At 34.8% G+C, this 25,053-nt stretch overlaps 1 protein-coding gene across 1 annotated transcript; it reads right to left on the bottom strand.

The window, feature by feature from the left end:
* Positions 1–17,988: 17,988 nt before the first annotated feature.
* Positions 17,989–19,656, bottom strand: LOC148581600 (uncharacterized). The gene has a single exon (XM_088492274.1). The coding sequence runs from the start codon at positions 19,654–19,656 to the stop codon at positions 18,145–18,147; it is 1,512 nt and encodes a 503-aa protein (XP_088348400.1). The 3' UTR covers positions 17,989–18,144.
* Positions 19,657–25,053: the final 5,397 nt, after the last annotated feature.

The following is a 25,053-nucleotide window of genomic DNA, read 5'->3' as shown; positions in this document are numbered from 1 at the left end:
TTTATACAATATCTAAATATGGAAGTCTAAATAGTTCATGGGAGGTGTCTGTAGATAACGAAAGGATGAAATTTAATTGTTCATGCTTAAGGATGGATTCTTTTGGAATTCCGTGTGAGCATATAGTTTGTGTGCTAGTGTTTCTTAACATCCTTGAGCTGCCAAAGTCTCTTGTGTTGACAAGATGGTCGAAGAATGCCAAGACAAGCACTTTCGATTCAAGTGGCGTTACTTGGGAGTCTATAATATTGAGTCAATATGGATGCTTGATGGATTGGTGTCGGCAGTTGTCCTATGTCGCTAGTCGAAGGCAAGAGAGATTCTACCTTGTTCAAGATACTGTTATGAGCCTAATCGAAGATTTTAAGATTGAAGATGAACAAGAAAAGCAAGTTGGTGCTGAAGCTGATGATTCATATGGTATTTTTCCTAAGAATCCACAAAATTGTAGGTCTAAGTGTCGTCCTGGTGAGAAGGTAAAACGAAAACCACAATGATGTAGTATTTGTCGCATGGAAGGGCACAATAAAAAATCTTGTCCATTGGCAAAGGACATTCAGCAGCAGACCAATGCAACTTCTTATGGTATAAATAGGAACCATGTTGAGGAAGGTTTGGATGCAGATGCAGAAATGGTAATACTTGCTATAATGATTTGCGTACCACAACATATTAATTATATAATTTTCATTAATAAGAGTGGAGATTGATCAATATTTTATTTGATATTGCAGGAATTTTGGGCATCTGATCTTGAAGAAGATTATGAAGAACAAGAGTTTTGGGCAGGAGATTTTGATGCAAGTGCCGACATGGAACTTAGTAAAGAGTTCTCGATGTAGTATTATATAAATTATTATTATGTGATATTTGAATAAAACTTGAGTAATTGAACTTTGTGTATGAATTTTCATGATGAACTTGGTGTTATTTGCTTAATTGCTATGAAAAAAGTGAGATTTGAGACAAGATTGGTATATTTACAATAATGAGTACATTTTGAGTTACGGCTTACAAGAGACGGTTTTGTGATCCTGTAATTGTAAGATGCAGAACTCAGCAAGAAGAGTCTTATTATGATTAGTTAAGGCGTGAAAGATTGTAAAAGAAGTGCAGTTGGGTTAATTGTGAAGAAGGTTCAATACGGTTTGAGGACCCTCCAAAAAGGTTGTTGCTTGCGCTTTTGTATACTGACATTACTCTCTGTTCTTCTTAGCTTTTGTATGAATTTTATTGAGGAATATGTGCATGAAAGTAGATAGCTTATATTTAATGTATGGTTGCAGTAACAGTTACTCAAGGTTTGTGTTGTACTCATCATGGTCTTTGCACTTATCTTCATTATGGTACAGCTTAAACAACATCACCTTGAGTGATCTCTCTATGTTGCCAGAAGTCTTGGTTAGTTCTTCCATAGACTTCTTTAGCTCTCCTAGCTCCTTCACATCTCTCCTCAAGTCCTGTAAATAAACAGCACCAAGGTCTACGTTAATGGCTAATCAAGTCGGAAGTGGAGACTTATTTAAATGATTTTATTCCTTTGGATTATTGGATTAATATAATCTAATGGCTAACATACTTCAATTGCACGAAATAACTCATCTATAGAAACATTCTGCAGTTGCGGCGATGTCGGGTCTTGTGTAGGGGTTGCACTCGTTGCAACAAATTCCACACCATTTATATGCATAAAAGGGTCAGCTTCAAACTTGCAACCAAATATTAGAAACATTTACTGTCACGTAAATATTGAAATTGATAAAAAGTAAATTTATTTACTTGGAATTTGAGACCGAATCAGGTGCAACTGCAGTGACATTCTCTGCAGTGGCCATTAAAATTGTAAAACGTACTGCCGACAAGGTTAGGTTAGTTGACAACAAATAAGGTTTACAACTGGCTGGCCGTTATGGATTTTATAAAGGAACAATTACAGGAAACAAATCGAGTGAAATTAATTGAGATATCCCGAGATTTTATTACATTTAATTCAAAAAACATTTAATTCAATATCAAATACAGAAACTTGCTATCACATTAATGAGCATTCAATTTTTTAAAATACCTGGATGTTACTCTAATTGTTAAATTTTATACTTTAAATTTTAAATTTTAATATGTCCAATTTCAAAATTCAAATTTAGAAAACTAAAAAAAGGGTGGTTACAGAAGTTGCAGTATAAATTCAACTCACATATATAAAAAAAATTTACTTTAATCTCAAGTATAAATTCAACGGTTGTGGCAGCGTTTTCCAAGGTAGGAGAAGAGCAACAGAAGGCAGCAGAAGAAGCTCGAGAGAATCTCAAGAGGCTTGAAGTTGGACTTGAGGGAAAACGCTTCTTTGGAGGTGATAACATTGGCTTTGCCGACATTGCTATGGCTGGCTTTCATATTGGATTGGAATAGCTGAGGAAGTTGTGGCCATCAACCTTATTGATGCAGAGTCAATGCCTAAGCTTAACTCATGGTTCCATGCTTTTATTGACATTCCAATTATCAAAGAACTCATGCCTCCTCGGTGTTGGATTTTCGGGCTCCCTTCCTATGTGGAGAAAAAGGCCAAATGCTAGTATCCAAGCCCATAAATAGTTGAAGTGGCTGAGGTGAGTTAGGATTGGATGTGAGAGAGGTCATTTTGCAAGAGAACACCAAACACTAGAGAGAAGAGAAGAGAGAAAGTTATTTTTGCACAAATACAAAGCTGTCTCTATAAATTGGTCGCTGCAGATTCGTTAACCGTTGGATCAAGCTCAAATTTGGACCGTGTGTTCTACACATCTGGTTCTTTGATTTTACCGTTCGGATTTTCAATTCGACATCTGTATCTGGAGATATTAGCCATGCACAGTAGCTCTATTTTTGTGGTATTTTCATCTTCTTGCTCTTGTTTTGTAAGCTTTGAAGCTTGGGTTGTTTGGCTTGTTGTATGTACGTTTTGTATAGTAATTTGTGACTCTCTTGTATCCTATTTTTCATCATAGTAAAACTATTTCTTGGTCTTGGTGACTCGTAGTTTTTACTTCTCTCATTGAGGAGGTTTTCCACGTTAAAAATCTTGGTGTGTTAGCTTGTCTCTAATTTTTGGTTTATGTGATTTTTCTGCTGCTATTGGGTATTATTGTGCTGGTGTTAATACTTGTTGTGAGTGGATATTGTTGCTCCTTTGATTCTTGCAAGTAGGAAATTGTGTGTTTTATTCCTATCAATTGGCATCAGAGCTCAGTTTTGGGTATTTGGTTATAACTTGCTTGAAAAATAGAGGTAAATAATTCTACTAGAATGATAAGTTTGAATGGCACTAATTACCATCTATGGAAGGGAAAAATGAAAGATTTGTTGTTTGTCAAAAATCTACATTTACCCGTATTTTCTACACAAAAACCAGAATCTAAAACAGATGAAGAATGGGAGTTTGAACACCAACAAATTTGTAGTTTTATTAGGCAATGGATGGATGATAATGTTTATAATCACATTGCTAATGAGATTCATGCTAGGACTTTGTGGAATCAAATTGAATCCTTGTATGCTTCCAAGTCTGGCAATAATAAATTGTACTTGTTGAATATGTTGATGAATTTGAGATACAAGGAGGGGTCACAAGTATTAGATCACTTGAATGAATTTCAAGGGGTTCTGGATCAATTGTTAAGCATGAGAATCAAGTTTGAAGATGAGGTTCAAAGATTGTGGTTGCTAAATACTCTACCAGATTCTTGGGAGATATTTCGTATCTCTCTTACTAATTCTGCTCCGAATGGTAAAGTGAGCATGCAACTTGTTAAAGGTGGCATTTTAAATGAAGAGATGAGAAGGAAGACGCAGAATTCTTCGTCACACTCTGAAATGTTAGTCACTGAAACCAGGGAAAGAAATCAGAATAGAGTTCAAAAGGGTAGAGGTAAAAGCAGGAGCAAATCCAAGGGAAGATACAAGAATGTTGAGTGTCACTACTGTCACAAAATGGGTCACGTTAAAAAATATTGCTATCTTTGGAAAAAGGAAAACAAAGGTAAGCAAGAAAAGAAGGATGATAGTGGTAATGATCGTGTATCTTCTATTTCAGATGATCTTCTTTCTGTTGATATTGCTGATTATGAGTACAAGGTCAATCTTGTTTCTGATGATGAGTTCAGCTGGATAATTGATAGTGGCGCCTCAATACATGTTATACCGAAGAAGGAGTTCTTCACTTCTTATACTCCAGGTAATTTTGGAGTACTTAAGATGGGTAATGATGGCTTGGCCAAGGTTATTGGTGTAGGAGATGTTTGTCTTGAGACCAATATGGGAATGAAGCTACTACTCAAAGATGTTAGACACGCTCCAGATGTTCGCTTGAATTTGGTTTCAGTTAAAAGGCTTGATAATGAAGGCTTTGTAAACACTTTCGGCTTTGGACAATAGAAGCTTACTAAAGGCAACTTAGTGGTGGCTCGAGAAAAAGGTACTTCAAGTTTGTATGTGATGCATGCCATGATTGCAAAAGGTAGTGTGAATGCGATTGAAAGTAAAGAAGTTTGTAGCTTGTGGCACAGAAGACTTGGTCATATTAGTGAAAAAGGACTTAGCTATTTGGCTCGAAAGGATGCTCTTTCAGGTTTGAAGAATGCAGAGTTGGAGAAATATTCTCATTGCATGGCTGGCAAACAAAGAAGATTATCCTTCAAGAAGCATCAACCTTCAAGAAAATTAGACTTCTTGGAATTTGTGCACTCCGATATTTGTGGTCCTTTGAAGGTACGATCTTTTAGTGGAGCTATTTACTTTATTACTTTTATTGATGATCATTCAAGAAAGCTTTGGACTTATGCTTTGAAACCAAAGAACCAAGCTTTGGAAAAGTTCAAACAATTCCAAGCTTTAATTGAGAGGCAAACAGGTAAAAAGCTTAAATGTATTCGCACTGATAATGGTGGTAAGTGTTGTGGACCATTTGATGTGTATTGCAAGCAGCAAGGCATTAGGCATGAAAAGATACCTCATAAAACACCTCAGTTGAATGGTTTGGCAGAAAGGATGAATAGAACACTGATTGAAAGAGTTAGGTGTATGCTTACTGAAGCTAAGCTACCTAAAGTCTTTTGGGGTGAAGCGCTACTTACAGCGGCTCATGTGATTAATCTGAGTCCTACAATTGTTTTGGATAATGATGTTCTGGATCATGTTTGGTCGGGCAAAGATGTCTCGTATGGTCACTTGAGAGTCTTTGGATGCAAAGCATTTGTTCATGTTCTAAAGGATGAGAGGTCCAAGTTGGATGTGAAGACAAGGCAGTGCATTTTTATTGGATATGGTCAAGATGAGTTTTGTTACAGGCTTTATGATCCAGTTAAGAAGAAGCTTGTAAGAAGCCGTGATGTAGAGTTTGTTGAAGACCAGACCATTGAAGATATTGATAAGGTAGAGAAGAGTCAATCACAAGAGAGTAGTGACTTGACTGATGTAGATCCAGTTCAGCCGCCTCCTTCGTCAGAACACATAGATAACCAAGATCAGGAGCATATGCAGCAAAATGAGCCTTTGGTTCCTAATGACCAGGAGATGGGAGATCCAATTGATGCTCCAGTTGATGATGATGCTGATAATCAACCTGAGCTACCTGAAGATCCACCATGTTTCCATCCTAGGAGGTCTACTAGAGAGCGACGACCTTCAACGAGGTATCCTTCTAGTGAGTATGTAACATTTACTGATGGATATGTGACCTTGACTGATGGGGGAGAACCTGAATGTTATGCGGAAGCTACGGAAGGTGACGACAATAAAAAATGGTTTGATGCAATGCAAGTTGAAATGAAATCCTTGTATGATAATCAAACATTTGAGCTTGTGAAGTTGCCAAAAGGGAAGAAAGCTTTGCAAAATAGGTGGGTTTATAGGTTGAAGCATGAAGAAAATTCTCAGTGTCCAAGGTACAAGGCTAGATTGGTGGTCAAGGGCTACAAGCAGAAAAAGGGAGTTGACTATAATGAAATTTTTTCACTGGTTGTGAGAAGATCTTCTATTAGGACTGTTTTGAGTTTGGCTACAAGTCTTGATTTAGAGATAGGCAGATGGATGTCAAAAATGCTTTTCTTCATGGCGATCTTAATGATGAAATTTACATGGAACAACCTAAAGGTTTCATGGTAAAAGGCAAAGAAGATCATGTTTACAAACTGAAGAAGAGCTTGTATGGCTTGAATCAAGCTCCAAGACAATGGTACAAGAAGTTCGAGTCTGTTATGGCAGAACAAGGCTACAAGAAGACTACTTCTGATCATTGTGTATTTGTTAAACAGTTTGCTAGTAATGATTTTATTATCCTTTTGATATATGTTGATAGCATGCTTATTGTTGGTCAGAATGCTTCTAGGATTGATATGTTGAAGAAGCAACTTGCAATGTCATTTGCAATGAAGGACCTTGCGCCAGTAAAGGAGATTCTTGGCATAAGAATCGAGCGTGATAGAAAGGAGAAGAAACTTTGGTTGTTACAGGAGAAATACATAGAGACAATGTTGCATATGTTTCAAATGGAGAAAGCAAAGGTTGTTAGTACTCCTCTTGCTACACACTTCAAATTGAGTTGCAAGCAAAGTCCATCAAGTGATGAAGAGAAGAAAGACATGAAAAAAGTTCCATATGCATCAGCCGCGGGTAGTTTAATATATGCTATGGTGTGCACAAGACCGGATATAGCTCATGCTGTTGGTTGTGTTAGCCGTTTTGTTTCAAACCCAGGAAGAGAGCATTGGAATGCTGTAAAATGGATAATGAGATATCTTCGTGGTATTTCTAACATGAAGTTGTGTTATGGAAGTGATAAGCCTATTCTAGTTGGTTACACTGATTCAAACATGGCAGGAGATATTGACTCTAGAAGATCCATTTCAAGCTTCTTGATCAACTTTGCGGGTGGAGCTGTGTCTTGGCAATCAAGATTACAAAAATGTGTTGTTTTGTCTACTACTGAGGCCGAGTTTATTGCCATTACCGAAGTTTGCAAGGAGATACTTTGGATGAATAAATTCTTGAAGGAACTCGGGTCTACTCAAGAGAGGTATGTGTTGTTTTGTGATAGTCAAAGTGCTATATATACATCTTGGTAAAAATTCTACTTTTTATTCTCGATCCAAACATATTGATGTGAGGTATCATTGGATACGTGATGTTTTAGATGCTGAGTTGTTGGAACTTGAAAAGGTTCATACTGATGAGAATGGTTCTGATATGATGACCAAGGCATTACCAAGATGGAAGTTTAAAGTTTGTTGCTTAATCGCCGAATTGGCGGTTACCTCCACATAGTCGTGAGGGGGAGATTTGTTGGGTTTTTGGGCTCCCTTCCTATGTGGAGAAAAAGCCCAAATGCTAGTATCCAAACCCATGAATAGTTGAAGTGGCTAAGGTGAGTTAGGGTTGGATGTGAGGGAGGTCATTTTGCAAGAGAACACCAAACACTCGAGAGAAGAGAAGAGAGAAAGTTATTTTCGCACAAACACAAAGCTGTCTCTGTAAATTGGTCACTGCAGATTCGTTAACCGTTGGATCAAGCTCAAATTTAGACAATATGTTCTACACATCTGGTTCTTTAATTTTACCGTTCGGATCTTCAATTCGATATCTGTAGCTAGAGATATTAGCCACGCACAGTAGCTCTATTTTTGTGATATTTTCATCTTCTTGCTCTTGTTTTGTAAGCTTTGAAGCTTGGGTTGTTTGGCTTGTTGTATGCACGTTTTATGCAGTAATTTGTGACTCTCTTGTACCCTATTTTTCATCATAGTGAAGCTATTTCCTGGTCTTGGTGACTCGTGGTTTTTACTTCTCTCATTGAGGAGGTTTTCCACGTTAAAAATCTTGGTGTGTTAGCTTGTCTCTAATTTATGGTTTATGTGATTTTTTCGCTGCTATTGGGTATTATTGTGCTGGTGTTAATACTTGTTGTGAGTGGATATTGTTGCTCCTTTGATTCTTGCAAGTAGAGAATTGTGTGTTTTATTCTTATCACTTGGCATAAATTGCTCCATCTCACACCAAGGCATCACATATATAAAAAAAATTTTAACTTTAATCTCAAGTATAAATTCAACACAACACACTAAATTTATGAATATTTTAACTTCTTTTTTCTACTTTAATCTCAAGTATAAATTTAACTCACATATGTAAAAAATATTTTACTCTACTATAAAATATAAAACTACTTTAACATATTTATTCTAATAAGTTTAGCTAACTCATAAGTTTAATTTAATGGAACTGCCTCCGTAAGCTCCTTTGATCTAAACTCATTAATAGTTTAAGAAATTGGATCCATATATTAGTAAGTGGAATTTGAATAAATACTTATTTAATCGGTTGGCTCATAACTTAACTTAATGTATATATGCATGTGTATTACTTATTTGAGCTAATATATGTTATCTTCATCATATTTGAACCATTTCTTAAGTTTAAACCAACTCTATATTTTTTATAAGCTAAATTTTAAAACAATCAGGGATATTTCTAGGACTTTTTATGAAGACATGAATTAACTATTAAAATCAACCCAGTTACCATATAAGAAAACACCCTTCACTCATAAATAAGGAGATTTGATTCTTCTCATTAATGAACTCTTTAGAAAGAACTCTAACAGTTTCCTTATTATACAAGCACATGTTATATTTATCACAACTATCTCTAGAGGCATTCAAATTTTTAAAAGAAATTTTCTCACTCAATTCTAGTAAAACCAATTCTAATAAAATCACTTTTTTTTATTGTTGTCCTAACCATAGTACTAACATTATTTTCTATGTGGTATGAACATATTTTGAGCTATAAATAGTCTTCCTAGAATTCTATTTGCTTGATTTTTTTCATTAGTTTCACAATCATTTTCTCCGTAAGCATACAAACAATATCTATGAGTGAATACAAGCTATTCGATGCATAAAATAGGATAATATATGCCATACTTGACATTAAATTGAGTAAAAATTGACATCATACATATTTACCCTGTTAAATAAGTTCAATTATTATCATTAAGTAATTCTTTTTAAAGAGATATGAGTATTTTCATGAATGTATTTTTAACACCAATTAGCTATTAAAAAAATTCATCAACAATCCTTCACTCACTCCCTCCAATTAACAAAGTTCAATTATGTCCTTCTCAACCATAAGTTTCAACAACATTAAGAAAAATGCAAGATTATTTACTGACCTTTTTTGTTCCATGGCTAGATTTATTCTATTAGCTTATAGTTGGTCTCATGCATGTCTTTTCATTGATCTTTTGTGCGGCACACCATCAATTTCAGATTTCTAAGCATCTTATGAACCCAAACAGCCACAGCTATAGATATGTTGATGAATAAGGTTAAAAAATTAAAGAAATTACAATAAAATATTTTTTTATGTTATTCTAAAAAATATAAAAATAAAAACGTTGTAAGAAAAAAAGAAAAAGAAAAAATGAAAACCTTATTTGGGGAAGTAAGGAACGACTCTGATGCTTGACAAATGGTTGGAAGTCGTGGGTCTCCTTCGAGGCCATTCTCTTCGGCAAACATTTTATTCCTTTTTTTTTTCATGCTTCTTCTTTTTTGGGTCTCTGTGTATGTATGTGAGGCAGCTTCGATGAAAAATACCTCCTCCTCGAAAAATACCACACGACGTCGATGACCATACAGACGAGAAGAACATCACAAATTTTAGTGGCGGGGTGAGCAGGGGTGCGGAATAATGTCGATCCAGGATCTGACACTTGCATGCGTTCGTGGGTAGTCTCGATCCAGACCTTGGTAGTTGCTGTTAGTGCCGGGGTTCATTGCAGTGGTGAAGAAGGGTTCATTGCAATGGTGAATAAGAAGAAGAGGAAGAAAATCAGAAGAGAAAGAGACCCCATCTACAAAACAAATAATAAGAGGAAGACAAATCTAGACCCTGGTAGTTGCTGTTAGTGTCGGGGTTCATTGCAGTGGTGAAGAAGGGGTTCATTGCAATGGTGAATAAGAAGAAGAAGAGACCCATCTGTAAAAAAAATAATAAGAGAAAGATGAAAAGGTTTATTTGTAAAAATATTAAATATTAGGGAGTATTTAATAAAATTAAATATATAAATTTATATTTAATCTACACCATTAGATATAATATTAAAATGATCTAACAGTTTAAATTAAAAATTAGACTAAAGGACTAACGTTAGTCTTAAAGATAGTTGGGACCAACAAATCAGCTCCCTATGTTCAATATCAAGCTCCTTGCTTGCAACATATTTACTTTGTTTTGAATATTTTGTATTAGTGGAGTTTAGTTATTTTGTCTTAAATCTTTAAGTTAGAGAATTATTTATTATTATTTTGATAAGTATATAAATTCATTATCTAATGTTTATTATAAATTTTATTTTTGTATTTAAGAGTTTATTTGTCTCATTATTTAATATTTAATTATCTATTATTTTCAAATGATAAAAAAATATACCTATTAAAATTGACGACGATATTGTCTCTTTTTAAATTCAAAATAGACAAAAGAAAACAAAAAATAGACAGAAAACTTGTCAGTATTTTTCATATTATCGACAGTTTCTTTATCCATTTTAATAAATCCAAAATTAACAGTTGATTTGTCAATTTTATTTAATATTATCAACGGCAAGTGTGTCGCTTTTACTAAATATGGAAAAATCTTAACCTCATATTATCGACGAAAAGATTGTCAATTTTATTTAAAATTTATCGACCGTATGACACGCCATCGATTTTATTAGATTTTTGAAAAATCGACAAACTTAAAAGCGACATGTTGCGCTGTCGATTTTCAACTATTTTAACGGTATTTCTTGTAGCAAAAGAAGGAAAAAAAAATACATAATGTTACAAAATCAATAGAAAGAGGAGGAAGAAAAAGATGCAGCAACAATAACAACAATAAAAAACGACAATAAAGATGAAACACATGAAGAAGAAGAATGAGGAGAAAGGCAAAGAAGAAGGAAGAGGAGAAGGAAAAGGAGGAACGCGAAGTGCGCTATGGAAACCGTTGAGTCAGTGACGAATCCAGAAAATTTTATTAGTGGGGGCAAAATATATATATATAATAATTTTTATAATAAAAATATTATGTGTACATAAAAATTAGTTATCAAATTATTTAATAATCATTATGTATTTGTATATAAATATATGTATTATTTAATTTATTTTTAATGTGTATTTTTTATTTCAATATATATACACAGGTAGTTATTTTCGATGTAAATATAACATGATTAGTTTTTATAATATCTAATTTTATAAATTAAAACACTAAAATAATCATTTATAAATAGGGTAAAGTATATTTTTTGTCCTTAAAGTTTAACAAAAGTTTTAAAAATATCCCTAAGTTTTATTTTGTTTCAATTTTGTCCCATAAGTTTTCGATTTGCATCAAATATACCCTTGAACGGCTAATTTTTTAGAAAATTTAAGATCGATTCAACAACAATTTCATAAGAACAACTCATCAACACAAGCAAATCAAGTATAATTTTCATGCATTATTGTTATATTGATCTTAAATTTTTTGAAAATTTAGCCTCCGAGGATATATTTGATGCAAATCGAAAACTTTTGGGACAAAATTGAAACAAAATAAAACTTAGGGGTATTTTTAAAACTTTTGCCAAATTTCAGGGACAAAAAATATATTTTACCCTTATAAATATCTGTCTTTTTATATAGGATAATGCTACATATTCATATTTTTTTGTTAACCAAGTCCAATCAAATTTGTCTAAGACAACAAAAATCAGTTATGACTAATATTATTTTAAGTTTTATTGTTTAACTTGGTTAGATTTAACTCATAACAAGACTTGGATGTGTAGTATTTCTTTTACATATATATAAGTAAATACTTATTTAGAAATTTACTTCTTATACAATTAGAAGTCAATTCATAATTGAAAAAGTTTTTTCAATTAATGTAGTTATAGAAAAAAATTAAAACTAATATAAAAAAAGATAAATAACACTCTTTCAAATTAATTTCTAAGAAAAAGCACAAATTTCATTTAAATTGAGAATTGATCATTCTAATGACATCTAATATGAAACTTTTAAATTGACTATGAAGTACCAAAAGTTGAGTAAAAACTTATTATAGGGTCAAATTTAATAATTTAGTGAGGGCAAATAAATATTATTATTATATACTACTTAAAAAAATTTCAAATCGTAGCCGGGACGATTCCCCCCCCCCCACTCATATACATACATTCGTCCCTGCGTTGAGTAGCACGAGTGTTAACACATTCGTATAGGTGAGCATACTTTTTGTTGGATTTGTCCCAATTTATATAACTTGTATGTGTAACACTCCTTAAATAAAAATTATATATATTCACAATGTTGTATTAGCATTATTGGTGGAGCCATTGGAGCCATTACAAGTTATTATATAAATCAAAATTGCCGCTTTTGATTTACAAATCTAATAGTAAATCGAATTAGTTAGCCTTGTTTTATTGTTACTTCATATAAATTGACTATATCCGATTCGATTTATATAATTAACACAATATTCTTATGCAAATCGAAATTATCCAATTTGATTTATTACTATAGTATGAAACTAGAATTTGCTTAATTTGATTTATATAATTAGATGCTTTGAGACATTTATGTAAGTTTTTTATTTTGAGTGATTTACGTAATTTTAACACGAGGTTGATTTATTTAAGTATTTTATCTTTTTAAATATTAAAAACTAAATTTTAAAACTTATATTCTATATTCTGATAATATAAAAAAATTAACATAATCAATAAAAAGTTAATTAATATTAATAAAATGTATTGAATATAAGATTTAATTAATATATACTTTAAAGACATATAATAAAATTATTATTAATAAAATATTTTAAATATTTTTTTTAATAAATACAAAACTAATATTTTAAAAATTATTTTTTTATAATCTTAATATATATCTTTAATAGATAATATTTGTGGACAACACCAATAATTAAAAAAAAAAAAACAAGCAAGAGTACGGGTAATTAATAATTATTATTTATTAATAAATAAACAAGTAAATATGTTGGTGGGGTTTTTGCAATTTCTCTTTCTTCAGTAACCCCAGTTCTGAGCTGAAGTAGCGACTCCAATTCTAATTACATAATATTATGTGCGTGTTTAGATTGTAGTTTGTCGAATTGGAGTTTGAATAAAAGTAATTTTAATACAAGTAATTTTATAGAATTGATTTTAGGTATAAGTAAATTTGTGTTAATATGATTTATGTTTGGCAATTTTATACTAAAATTGATTTTGATAAAATAAATATTATTCAGATAATATTAGTTAAAATAGATAGATAATTACTAAAAAAATATGACATTAAACTATAATGTTATTTTGTTATACATGTTTATTTTTTATACTTTTTTCTAATATATTTTTTATATAGTATATTTTTAATATTCTTAATACTCTTTTTTAGTAGGCCATAATTTTTTTTATTATTATTATTTATGGTTAATTTTTTTGTTTAATTATTACTACTGAAAAGGATATAAATTTAAATAATTACTTTATATTATCTTATAATTTTATTTTAGATATTTAAATGAATTTTAATACTATTTTGTTTAGTATTCTCAGTACTCTTTAGTACTCTAATAGAATTAATAGAATTATAATACAAAAAAAATATTTCATACAAAAAAATTACAGGTAAAAATTTCATATAAATAAAAAATAATAAAAATTCTATAAAAAAAACAATAATATGTATGAGAGAGCATTAGAAAAAAATATTATAAAAAAAGTAACAAAATTAATCATATGAATAATAAAAAATAAAATTAGTAGATAAAAAATAAAATTTAATCTAATATAAAAAAGTGAACACAAAAATTATAATTTTTAAGTTTAGATAAATTTGTGTTGAATAGTAGAATCATATTTGTTTTTAGAAAAAAAAAATAGCTAAACAAAAAATAGCACTTAAAAAAACTAAACGTAAGTTTTTTTTTTTTGGTGACTGAAATAAATTAAACAAAGAAAAACAAAAAAAAAAACAAAACAAGGAACTGCTTAAATAGAGGGACAGTCTCGTTTAAGACTACTCTTAAACTCCTCCCAAGGTGAAAGAAGCTCCACATGCGAAAGTTGTAACTTCATCGCCATCTTTGCCATAGTATCTGCCACCGTGTTTGCATCTCTCATAATCAAACGAAAGTCAACACGCCAATTCCAATGCATGATATCTCTTATTTTGAGCACCAGTGGATCAATAAACCCAAAACCATCTTGAGTAACAAGATTAAATGCTTCCACACAATCTGTCTCACAAATAACATCTCGTTGACCCACATCCCAAGCTAAGAGATATCCTCTCCAAATAGCAAACAATTCTCCTTGAAGAATACTATTACTCTCAATCATTCCCAAACACCCCCTTTGCCAGCTCCCATTACAATCTCTAATAACACAAGCAAAACCAACACTATCACCCGAACCAAAATAACTAGCATCACAATTAATCTTAAAAGTACCAATGGATGGGGGATTCCAAAAACCATTTAGAGTAGAGGGAAGGGACATACGTTGTAATTCAAAAATATTTCTAAGCTCCTTTTCTGAAGTTAATGCCAAACAAATGACTTTTTCCGGAGGCCAAGTTTCATGGGGATTAAAGATGTCGTTATTCCTTGCTCGCCATATCCACCAAAGTCCCGAAAAGAACTTGAACGGGTGCTCTCTGCTATGATACAAGAACCAGTTCTTCAAATCCAAAGGATGACAAGGAATATCCAACCTTTGCCAGACAAGCTGAGCTTTTGGACAATCCCGAATACAATGTATAACCGATTCCTGGCTAGAAAGACATCTTGGACACCTATCCGATGACGACATCCCTCTTCTAAAGCGAAAAATTGCAGTAGGAAGAGCCTCCTTAAGACACAACCAAGCCAAAAATTTATGCTTTTCCGGAACAAGCTGACGCCAAAGCCAAAGCCAATTCTCCCTCTCCTCCCAACCAAACAGCTGCTTACACAACCACAAGTAACCATTGCGTGAGTCATAGACTTTGGCAGCAGACCCACTCCAATACCAACCCACTTCCGGACCTGCTTGTTCATCTGGATTGTAAGAGAGAATATTATCTTTCAGATTTTGAGATAAAGGAGAATAAAGAGTATCCAAATGCCACCTACCAACCGACCAAATATCCTGTATCCGGAGATTCGAATCAGAAATGTGGACATAATCCATCTCATTAGATAACCGTCCTTCTCTCCTCCAGCTAGAAAACCAAAAATTCTGGTTCAAATCTCCAATACACCAAGCAAACCCATCCTTCAACACTTTCAAAGCCTTGCAAAGACACCTCCAAATGGGAGAGTCCTTGTTCTTAGGATAACTAAAACAGTCATATAGAGATGATCGGTATTTGGCATCCAATAATTGGACCCATAGCTTGTTTGGCTGCTGGAAAAAAGTCCAAACTAGCTTCCCAAGAAGAGCAATATTTACACAATAAGGATCTCTAATCCCCAAACCTCCATATTTTTTTGGAGTAACCAGTACCTTCCAACTAACAAGATTCAATCCTCTTCCATCAACTTGTCCTTTCCAAAGAAAATTCCTCATCATAGACTCCAATTTACTAATGATTCCTTTGGGAAAAATAGAGACCTGCATCTGGTACGTGGGAATAGCAGCGGCAACAGAATTAACCAAGCAGAGTCTACCAGCCCGATTGAGTAAACTCCCTTTCCAGCTTGCTAGCCTACTCCGAATCTTATCCAGGACACCATTGAAAGCTGAACGAGTCACCTTAGAATGGCTAAGGGTAACTCCAAGATACTTGCCCAAATCCTGGACAAATCTGATAGAGGATACCCCAGTGAAAACCTCTTTCCTTGTTGCAGAGACATTCTTGGAGCAAAGCGCTTTAGACTTCTCCACATTAATCTTCATCCCAGATGCTTTGCAAAAACTCTCTAAAACCAACATCACATTTTGCACTTGTCTCTTTGTAGCTTTACAGAATAGAAGCAAGTCATCCGCAAACATTAAATGGGATATTCTTGGTCCCCCTCTAGAAATAGCAACCGGCTCCCACAAGCCCAAATCAACCTGATGACTAATAAAGCATGCCAGTCGCTCCATACACAACACAAAAAGATAGGGTGACATAGGATCTCCTTGTCTAAGACCTCGGCTAGGAGTAAAGCCATTCAGACGACTCCCATTCCAAAGAATAGATAAGGAAGAAGCAGTGACACAATTCATAATCAAATTAAGTGTAGGAATAGGAAAACCAAAGCTCTTAAGGGTATGAGCTAAAAACCTCCAGTCAACTCTGTCATAAGCTTTCTCCAGATCAATCTTAAAGGCCAGTGTGCCTTTCTTTGATTTAGTCTTCTTCATAAAGTGGAGGACTTCTTGAGCAATAATGATGTTGTCAGGAGTTCCTCATCCCGGAATAAATCCTCCTTGAAGCGGGCCAACAATCTCCGCAAGATGAGGACGAAGCCTATTAACAAGGACCTTCGTGATGATCTTGTAAACTACATTGCAGAGACTAATCGGCCTGAAATCTTTCATAGATACCGGTAATTCAACCTTTGGAATGAGAACCAGTAAAGTCTCCAACATTCTCGGATCAAGAGTAACACCGGAGAATGCCTGCTTAACCATCTTCCAAACATCAAAACCAATGATCTCCCAATATTCTTTGAAGAAGAAAGCTTGAAACCCATCCGGACCTGGAGCTTTAAAAGAGTTCATGTGAAAAACAGCTGTTTTAACTTCCTCCATAGTAACTGGTGCTGTAAGATTATTGCAAGCTTCCTCATTCAGAGAAGGAAGAGGCACATCACCAAGGCAACCCAAATCAACATCATCCAAATGACAGAATAAGCTTTTATAGAAAGACTCTGCTTCTTGACTCAGAACCTCTGGATCAGTTTCCCACACTCCATCCTTGAGAAAAAGGCCATGAATCTTATTATGCTTCCTTCGCGCAAGAGTTTGAATATGAAAGAATCTTGTATTCCTATCGCCGAACCTTACCCACTGCTCTCTGGACTTTTGGAACCATAGGAGCTCTTCTTGCACTAGAGTATTATTATAATCATCAAGCAACTGTTGCTCTTTCTGACGCAAATAAATACTATCCACCACTTCCAAACGCTTTTGTAAATAATTAATCTGCTGCTCTAAATCACATTTCTTAACAAAAATGTTACCAAATACCTTCGAGTTAAACTCTAGTGAATTCTTCTGTACTTCTGAAAGCTTGCCATGAATTCCTCTATTATCAGACCACCATGACTGGTTCACAATATCTTTATACCCAGGATGAGTAGCCCAAGCAGCAACAAATCGGAAAGGTCGATTCCCTTTAGGCTGAGGACGACCTTTACAACGCACCAGAATAGGGCAATGATCAGACTGAAGCCTATTTAAAACTTCTGCATAAGCCTCTGGAAAGATAGATAACCAACTACTATTTATACATACTCGATCAAGCTTTTTTGCCACGTCAACATAATTTTTCACCCTCCTGTACCAAGAAAACTGCCTCCCGATAGTCTTCAGATCAAACAAACCACTATCCCCTAATGAAGTAGCAAACATGTCTGCTCTTTGATGAGAAAATTGACAGCCCTTAGATTCATGAGAAAATTTGACTTCATTAAAATCACCAAGAACAATCCAAGGTCCTTGAAAAACCATGGATTGTGCAACAAGATAATCCCAAAGGAGAACCCTTTTATTAAATTGAGAACTGCCATAAATACCACTACACCTCCAAATTAAATTATCAAAGTGAACCTCAACAGTAACACCCTGATCAAAAGCATCAATGAACTTACAACAAACACCCTTCATAGAGGATAGAAACCAAATACCTCCCTTATGCCCCTTTGCCTCTACTATACCAACAGAGTGATACCCCAACCTTTCCCAAAATAATTTTAAATGCTGAAAAGGGGAGTGAGTTTCAACCACAATAAAGAAAACAGGTCTAAATTTCCTAACAAGTTCCTTACAATGCACCCGGGCTAACTTATTAGAAGCACCCCTAATATTCCAAACAATCATATTTAAACTATCCATAAATAATAGGGACAGAATAAATAAGAACATAAACTCTAAACAGAATCACCAACCTCAATAGGTGGTTTGTCCTGCGGTACTGGCACACTCTGATCCTCAATAATTGCCACCTTTGGACCCCCTGACACTGCACTTGCCATGCTTCCATCTACTAAGGTTTCCTCCGTTGTGCCACCATTTTTATCAACTGGCGAGTTCTGCAAGGAGGAAGGCCGAGGACGCTTCCGTAAAGAAATTCCACGACGTGCAGGAGTTCTGCGCGATGGAGATGGCGCAATTTCATGTTTTTCTTGCTTCCCCATCCTAATGCCAGTTGATTTGCCTCCATCACCATGCAAATTGGGCCTTGGAACCCTTCTCGAACCAAACTTGTGCTGCTTTCCATCTTGGTCCTTCAAACCTGATGACTGGCCCATTGTAAATTTTTTCTTATGCAGCACTTGTTGCCAGCCCTCTCCATCATCCATGCATGCCTCATTAACAAGACCATCAGGCACGTGAGGAGCCAATGATTCCGTAACCACATCCTTCCCTTTAACAACTCCTAATTTCTCACCCAAATCACGAGCTTCTGATTCAGCCTCTTTTTGAATCTCATGATTGTTGTGTGGCACTAGTGTTGGGGCTTCATTATTTTTTCCATCACCAAAGGAATTTATGTTTCCTTCCAAGGACTCCTTCTCCATGCACAACGATTTATCATGCCCATACCGTGCACAAGTAGCACAAATCAACTGTAAACTCTCGTACTCCACTTCATAAGTCACACCCTCCACTATAATATGTTTAATTACAGGCAACTCAAGATTAATTTGAACACAAGCTCGGGCATATTTTCCTCTTTCTGCAAGCTTAGTAGCCAAATCTACTTTCACCGGAATCCCAATTGCAGAAGCAATTCGCAGCATTGCTTGTTCCTGGTAGCACCAAATTGGAAGTCCCGAGACTCGAATCCATACCAGCGTTGATCCAAAGGATTTTTCGCATGGCCTAAAATCCACATCCCATGGCTTTACTGCAACATAGTGACCGTCTATCAACCACGGGCCACCAAGAATGACTTTCTCACGATCCCCAGCAATATCAAATTTAACCAAAAAATATCCAAATCCCACATCCAACAAATCAAACCCTCCTTTGATGCGCCATACTATCCGGAGCTTATGCATGAGAGCCGTGTAGCCATAATACTTATCCAGCACCTTGATCACGATGGCTTCTTTATAAGGTTCAGCTAGACAGCTCTTTGCCTCCTTGGTAAAACTGACACTTGGTGGACGAGAATCACCCTGCTTACCTGTCACCGTCGCGATACCATCCCCAGATAAAGACCCTACTAATGCAAAGGCCTTAGACTTTTCTGCACCAATAACTTTATCTCTAAAAGAGACCTTGGTTGGCTTTCCTAACCCCTCTCGAGAAGAACCCTCCTTAACACCGGATGCACACCCACCCACGCTCTCCCCCTTATCTCTTCCGATGGCATGGCCATCTTCCTCACCGTGTTTCACCCTCAACCGCTCGTCCCCGCTTTCTCCTTCTCTCATTCTCTTTGAGTACGGAGTACGTACTCTTTCTCTGCTAAAACTAAACGTAAGTTTGATCCATGAAGTTTGATTACATAAGTAAGAAAGAAATTAAATATTATACTTATTACTTAGTAGGAAAAGAAAAAAAAAAAGGCCTAAAGAGTTGCAAAAAGAAAAGATGATATATTGTGCATGAAATTGCAACAGAAATAGTTTCTTTTTTTTTTTTTATCAAAACAAAAGGCATTATGCCTAATAATGCATTTAGAAGAAGATATTTTATTATTTTGGTTTCAATATCATTATGAACTTGTTATAAGGGTTAAAATTAAATTATTCAAAAAAAATTATTTTAAATTTTCTTTTAAAAGATTTTATTTATAAAATTAGTCCTTTAAAAATTACAAATTATTATTTTTGTTCTTCTATCGCTCTATTAATAATTTCCGTCAATGATTAATTATGTAAAATGTTAACTCAGCCTCAAATTTTTGAAAATTAATTAATAAGTTGTTTATGATTTATTATATTTATTTAAAATTATATTTTAGAGGTTTTTTATATATAAAAACCGGAGAAATTTCTTATTTATAAATTAGAGCTTTAATAATTCAAAAAATAATGAGAATTTTATGTACATTAATTTTAAATATTAAGTTTTTGAACCTTATTTTTTAAATAAAGGAGAATTAATTTAATCATCTCCAATTTTTATTAAATTAGTATTTATTTAAAAATAAATTTATAAATTGATTATTAAATAGTTTTTTTATAAATATTTGTGTGGATTAAAATTAATTTTTTTAATTTACTCTATTACCCTTAATTTTATTAAAATTATATAAACTACTCAAAAATCCCCAAATTAAACCCACTAACCCTTAGCCACCGTTTCACCCACCGCTACACCTCCCCTTTTCTCAAATATACACACACACAACACAAACTACACACACGCTGAAGCTAAGAAAGAAAAGAAAGGAAGAAAGGGAAAAAAAAAGAAAGAAAGAAAAGAAAGGGAAATCAGAAGCAGGGAAGAGAGGAGAAGGGAAGGAGGGACAAGAGAGAGGGAGCTGTCGCGGAGCCTGCCGCTGCCACCACCATCGTCATTTCCATCTAACCGTAGAGGAGAGAGAGAGGGAGCTACCGCGTTGAAGTTGGCTCTGTCGCTGTTGTCGCGGGGGGGGGGGGGGGGGGGGTCGGCGTCGCTGATGCCTGGTCACCGTCGGCGAGTTGCATGTTGTTGTCGCTGGAGGACGTCGCCGAGGAGATGGTCCGCCATAGGGGGAAGCTCGCGGAGTTAGGGAGAAGCGCGATGAAAAGGTACGCTGCGGCTGCTTCTGTCACTTACCGTGGAGTTGGGAAGGACCAGCGCCACTGTTGTCGTTGTTGAGCTACTCCGCCGCCGTTCTGGTCACTGGGAACGTGGCTGTGGCCACTAGAACCACCGCCGGAGCTATCGCATATTTAGTTCATTCGTTTTCCTTTGATATGGTAAGTGTTTTCATTCCGGGACATTTGAAAATTAGTATTCTGTTATATTTGGTTAGAGATTTTGAGGTTTTGGTAACGTAGGGTCGAGTTCCGGTTATTTCGAGTCGCGATTGAAGCTGCCGCTGCTGTGGGCCAGGAGAAAAATTTTTGACGCGTTTTATAGCTTTCGAGTTTCGTCAAATATAGGTAGGGCGATTTCTTAAACTTAATTCACTACTAAGAATTGTTTTAAGTCGATATTAATAAGGAACATATATTTTTATAATTTTGCAAGTTTTATGAATTGAATTGAGTTGCCTGGAATGAAAATGAATGCTAGTTTGAATGGTTTATTGATTGATTGGAGATGTTTAGTTGACTTTTAAAATTGATTTAAGATTATTATGATGATGATTGAATTGTGACTGTTTCTAATTATTGAGTTGGAAAGTCGGTTTGTTTAAATACTATGTAATATGATTTTTTTTATTTCAGGTTAATTTGATATTGAAAATGGATCCGCATTTGAAACGATTTGAGATATTAGGAATGAGTTTTATTTTTTTATCGAAAATAATTTCTGATATTGAAATTAGTCTGAGTTATTAGAAATGGTTGAAAAGAGGTTGAGAATGGTTTGGTTGGGACCCGAAAAGGGTGGCAAAATATGAGTTATAGGAGAGATGCTGTCGAAATTTTATTATGAAACTTAAGACTTTGTTTGAAATATTTAGAAAAATGGTTGGACTTGAGAAACCGTATTATTTGGTTTTTGATTTATTAAGAAAAGACTTATGTTTAGGTTTGATTTATTAAGGAAAAACTTTATGTTTTGAATGTGATTTATTAAGAAAAGATTACGTATTGAGTTTTTACTCATTAAGAAAGACTTTATGTTTTGAGTTTAATTAAAGAACTACATTTTTAAGGAATTATGATTCAAGGAGTTTATAAGTCTTAAAGAACAAGTTTGATTGTCGTCCTCCCTAAAGTCTCGAAACTTTGCCGTGAGATTTACTTAATAAATGATTCTTTTTAGTCTTTTGAAAGAGGTTTAAATCTGAAATGGTTTTGAAGTTGGTGTTGGTTTTAAATAAAAATTATTTGAATTCGGTATATTAAGGAAAGGAATCTCTGCCACAGCAGAGTAGATGACAAATATTAAAATAGAGTTGAATGCTGTTTGGGCCTTAGTGCCAAATGTCTAGTGAGGACAGCGATGCGTAACGCTCACTTGACACTATAAGGATGGCTCAGTGAGGACGGCGATACGTAACGCTCACTAGAGACCGAAAAAAAGGTTACGGCTCAGTGAGGACGGTGATGCATAACGCTCACTGGAGACCGAAAGAAAGTTTCTCCCAAGAGGACGGCGATACATAACGCTCATGGAGGAGACGTTGGCTGAGATAGGGACGGCGGTACGAGACGCTTATCTGAGGACCAGTGTTGGGAATTGGGCAACAAACCGACTGATGAGCCACTATTGTACGGTTTATTTTGTACTGAATTGAGTGGATTTTATCAACTATTCTTACACTTATTCATATATATTGCATGACTTTACAAATCCTTCCTAATTTCATGCTATGATTGAAAACATGCTTCTTTGACTTTAAATTTGCTAATTTTTAATCCTCTCTTACTACCATTCAATGCCGTGATATGTTTGTTAAGTATTTTCAAGGTTTATAGGGAAGGAATGGCTTAGAGGATGGAAATGAAGCATGCAAAATTAGAAGGAACATAAGAAATTGAGAATTTCAGAAGCTGGTAGCGACGCGTACGCATGGGCAATGCGTACGCGGGACCGGTTTAGCAGGCATGCGACGCATACCCGTGGATGACACGTACGCGTGACGAGCGTCACGTGCCTCAGTAAAGCGAATTCGCTGGGGGCGATTTCTGGGCTGCTTTTGACCCAGTTTCAGGCCCGAAAATACAGATTAGAGGCTGTAGAGTGGAGTAGGAAGGGGGAATCATTCACTTCTCATTCATTCACACTTTAAGTTTTAGATGTAGATTTTCTAGAGAGAGAGGCTCTCTCCTCTCTCTAGGTTTTAGGGTTTTTAGTCTTGTTCCTTCTCATATTCAGTTTTCTACCTTATTTTAATTTAGTTTCTCTTCTACTTTTATTTGTTCTAGTACTTTAGTTTTTCTATTTCTCTTGTTAATTTCTTTATGTTGCCAATTTAGTTTATGAATTCTTCTTGTTTCCTTTAATCCATATTAATGCAATTTATATTTCCATGTTTATGATTGCCTTCTTTAATTTGTTGTTATTTTTTCCTCTTGTAATTGTTAGTCTTAGATTTTGCTATGTCTTGTTAGTTTTCTATGTTTTTATTTCATGCATTCCAAGTGTTTGATAAAATGCTTGGTTGAATTTTAAATTAGATTTTTATGTTCTTGATTTGGATTAATTAATTAGAGACTCTTGAGTTATCAAAAGTCTTTTATTGATTGGTGATTGAAGATTGCCAGTTAGCTTGAACTTCACCAAAGCTAGTCTCTCACTATGAGTTGACTAGGACTTGTGAACTCAAGTTGATTGTATGCACTTAACCTTCCTCCATTGGTTAGAGGTTAACTGAGTGAAGGCAATTCACATTTACTGTCACAATTGACGATGGTAATGATAGAACTTCTAATTCTCTTTCCTTACTAAGAGCTTTCTTAGTTATTAGTTTATTTTCTCGCCATTTTACTTTCTTGTTCCTTATTTTAAAAACCCCAAAAGTATACTTTCCCATAACCAATAATAAACTACACTCCCTGCAATTCCTTATTGGGTTTTTATTTGTGACAAACAATCTAAACGTTGATTGAGGTTTAATTGTCAGTTTAGAACTATACTTGCAACGTGATATTTTTGTGAAAATCTTTACCGACATTTTTCTTCCGTTAAGTTTTTGGCGCCATTGCCAGGGAAATTGCAAATGTGTGCCTTATTATTGGTTATTGTGAATATTGTGAATATGTTTTTCTTTTTGTTTCTTTGTTAGTTGTTTCTAGTTTTAGGAGTCTATTTTCATTATTTCTTATTAGTTTTTATTTTTATTTTCTCTTGTTACTATGAATTCTCACCCCTTTGGCTATAAGTTTGGTTCAAATTATGTTGTAGGGAATGGAAGCTACAATGAGAACATGCATCAAGGATGGGACAATCAAAGGTGGGAGGAGCCTCAAGCTTATGGACAACCTCCGTGGCAACAACCCTCTCCAATGTACTACAAGCAAGAGCCATTCCATGATGCATACCAAGACAATGGATATGATGGACCTCCTTGTGACTACTAACAACCACCACCATATGCCTATGAACCCCCTTTTCAACATAGCTTTGAACCACCATACTCACAAGCCCCCTACAATCAAACACTTCCATATGATCTTAATCCTTACCCACCACACCAACCACCTTATGAGCCATATGAAACATACATAGAACCACCCTAATTCTAACACAATTACTCCCAAGAACCACCACCTCAATATACACCACCTCCAATGTATGAAAATTTTCAACCACAAGGTGAATTTTCTTTTCCACCACAACCCTCCATAGGAGAATGTCCATATCCATCAATCCATGAGCACTATAATCCTACTTATGATAGCCAAGTGGAACAAGAGCCAATGGATCGTCTCAAGGAAGCAATGGATCGACTTCAAGCAACCGTCTGTCAAAAGTTGGACTCATGGGACTCATGCAACAAGCAAAGAAATTCCACGGATGAATGTGGAAAATCAACCAAAGAGCGGAGCATGAAGGAGATCTTGGAATCTCAACTTGAGAATAAGGGACTGGAGTGTGTTGTGCAACAAGTGAAAAAGATGGAGAGTGTTGAACCGCCACATCCTTATCATGATGAACCACCCTCCTATTATGAATCCCTTCTCCCAATCGATGAACCCTTCCATCTACCCCAACCTCCAATG

This window comes from Arachis ipaensis, chromosome B10 (genome assembly GCF_059453495.1).
Source record: "Arachis ipaensis isolate K30076 ecotype BB chromosome B10, ASM5945349v1, whole genome shotgun sequence".
NCBI classification, from domain to species: Eukaryota; Viridiplantae; Streptophyta; class Magnoliopsida; order Fabales; family Fabaceae; genus Arachis; species Arachis ipaensis.
The sequence above is the reverse complement of the archived record's forward strand: the minus strand, read 5'-3'. Positions and strand labels throughout refer to the sequence as shown.

What these genes read in the sequence shown, in the direction of transcription:
- LOC148581600 (XM_088492274.1), bottom strand. Translation starts at nt 19,656, where the DNA reads ATGAGAGAAGGAGAAAGCGGGGACGAGCGGTTGAGGGTGAAACACGGT.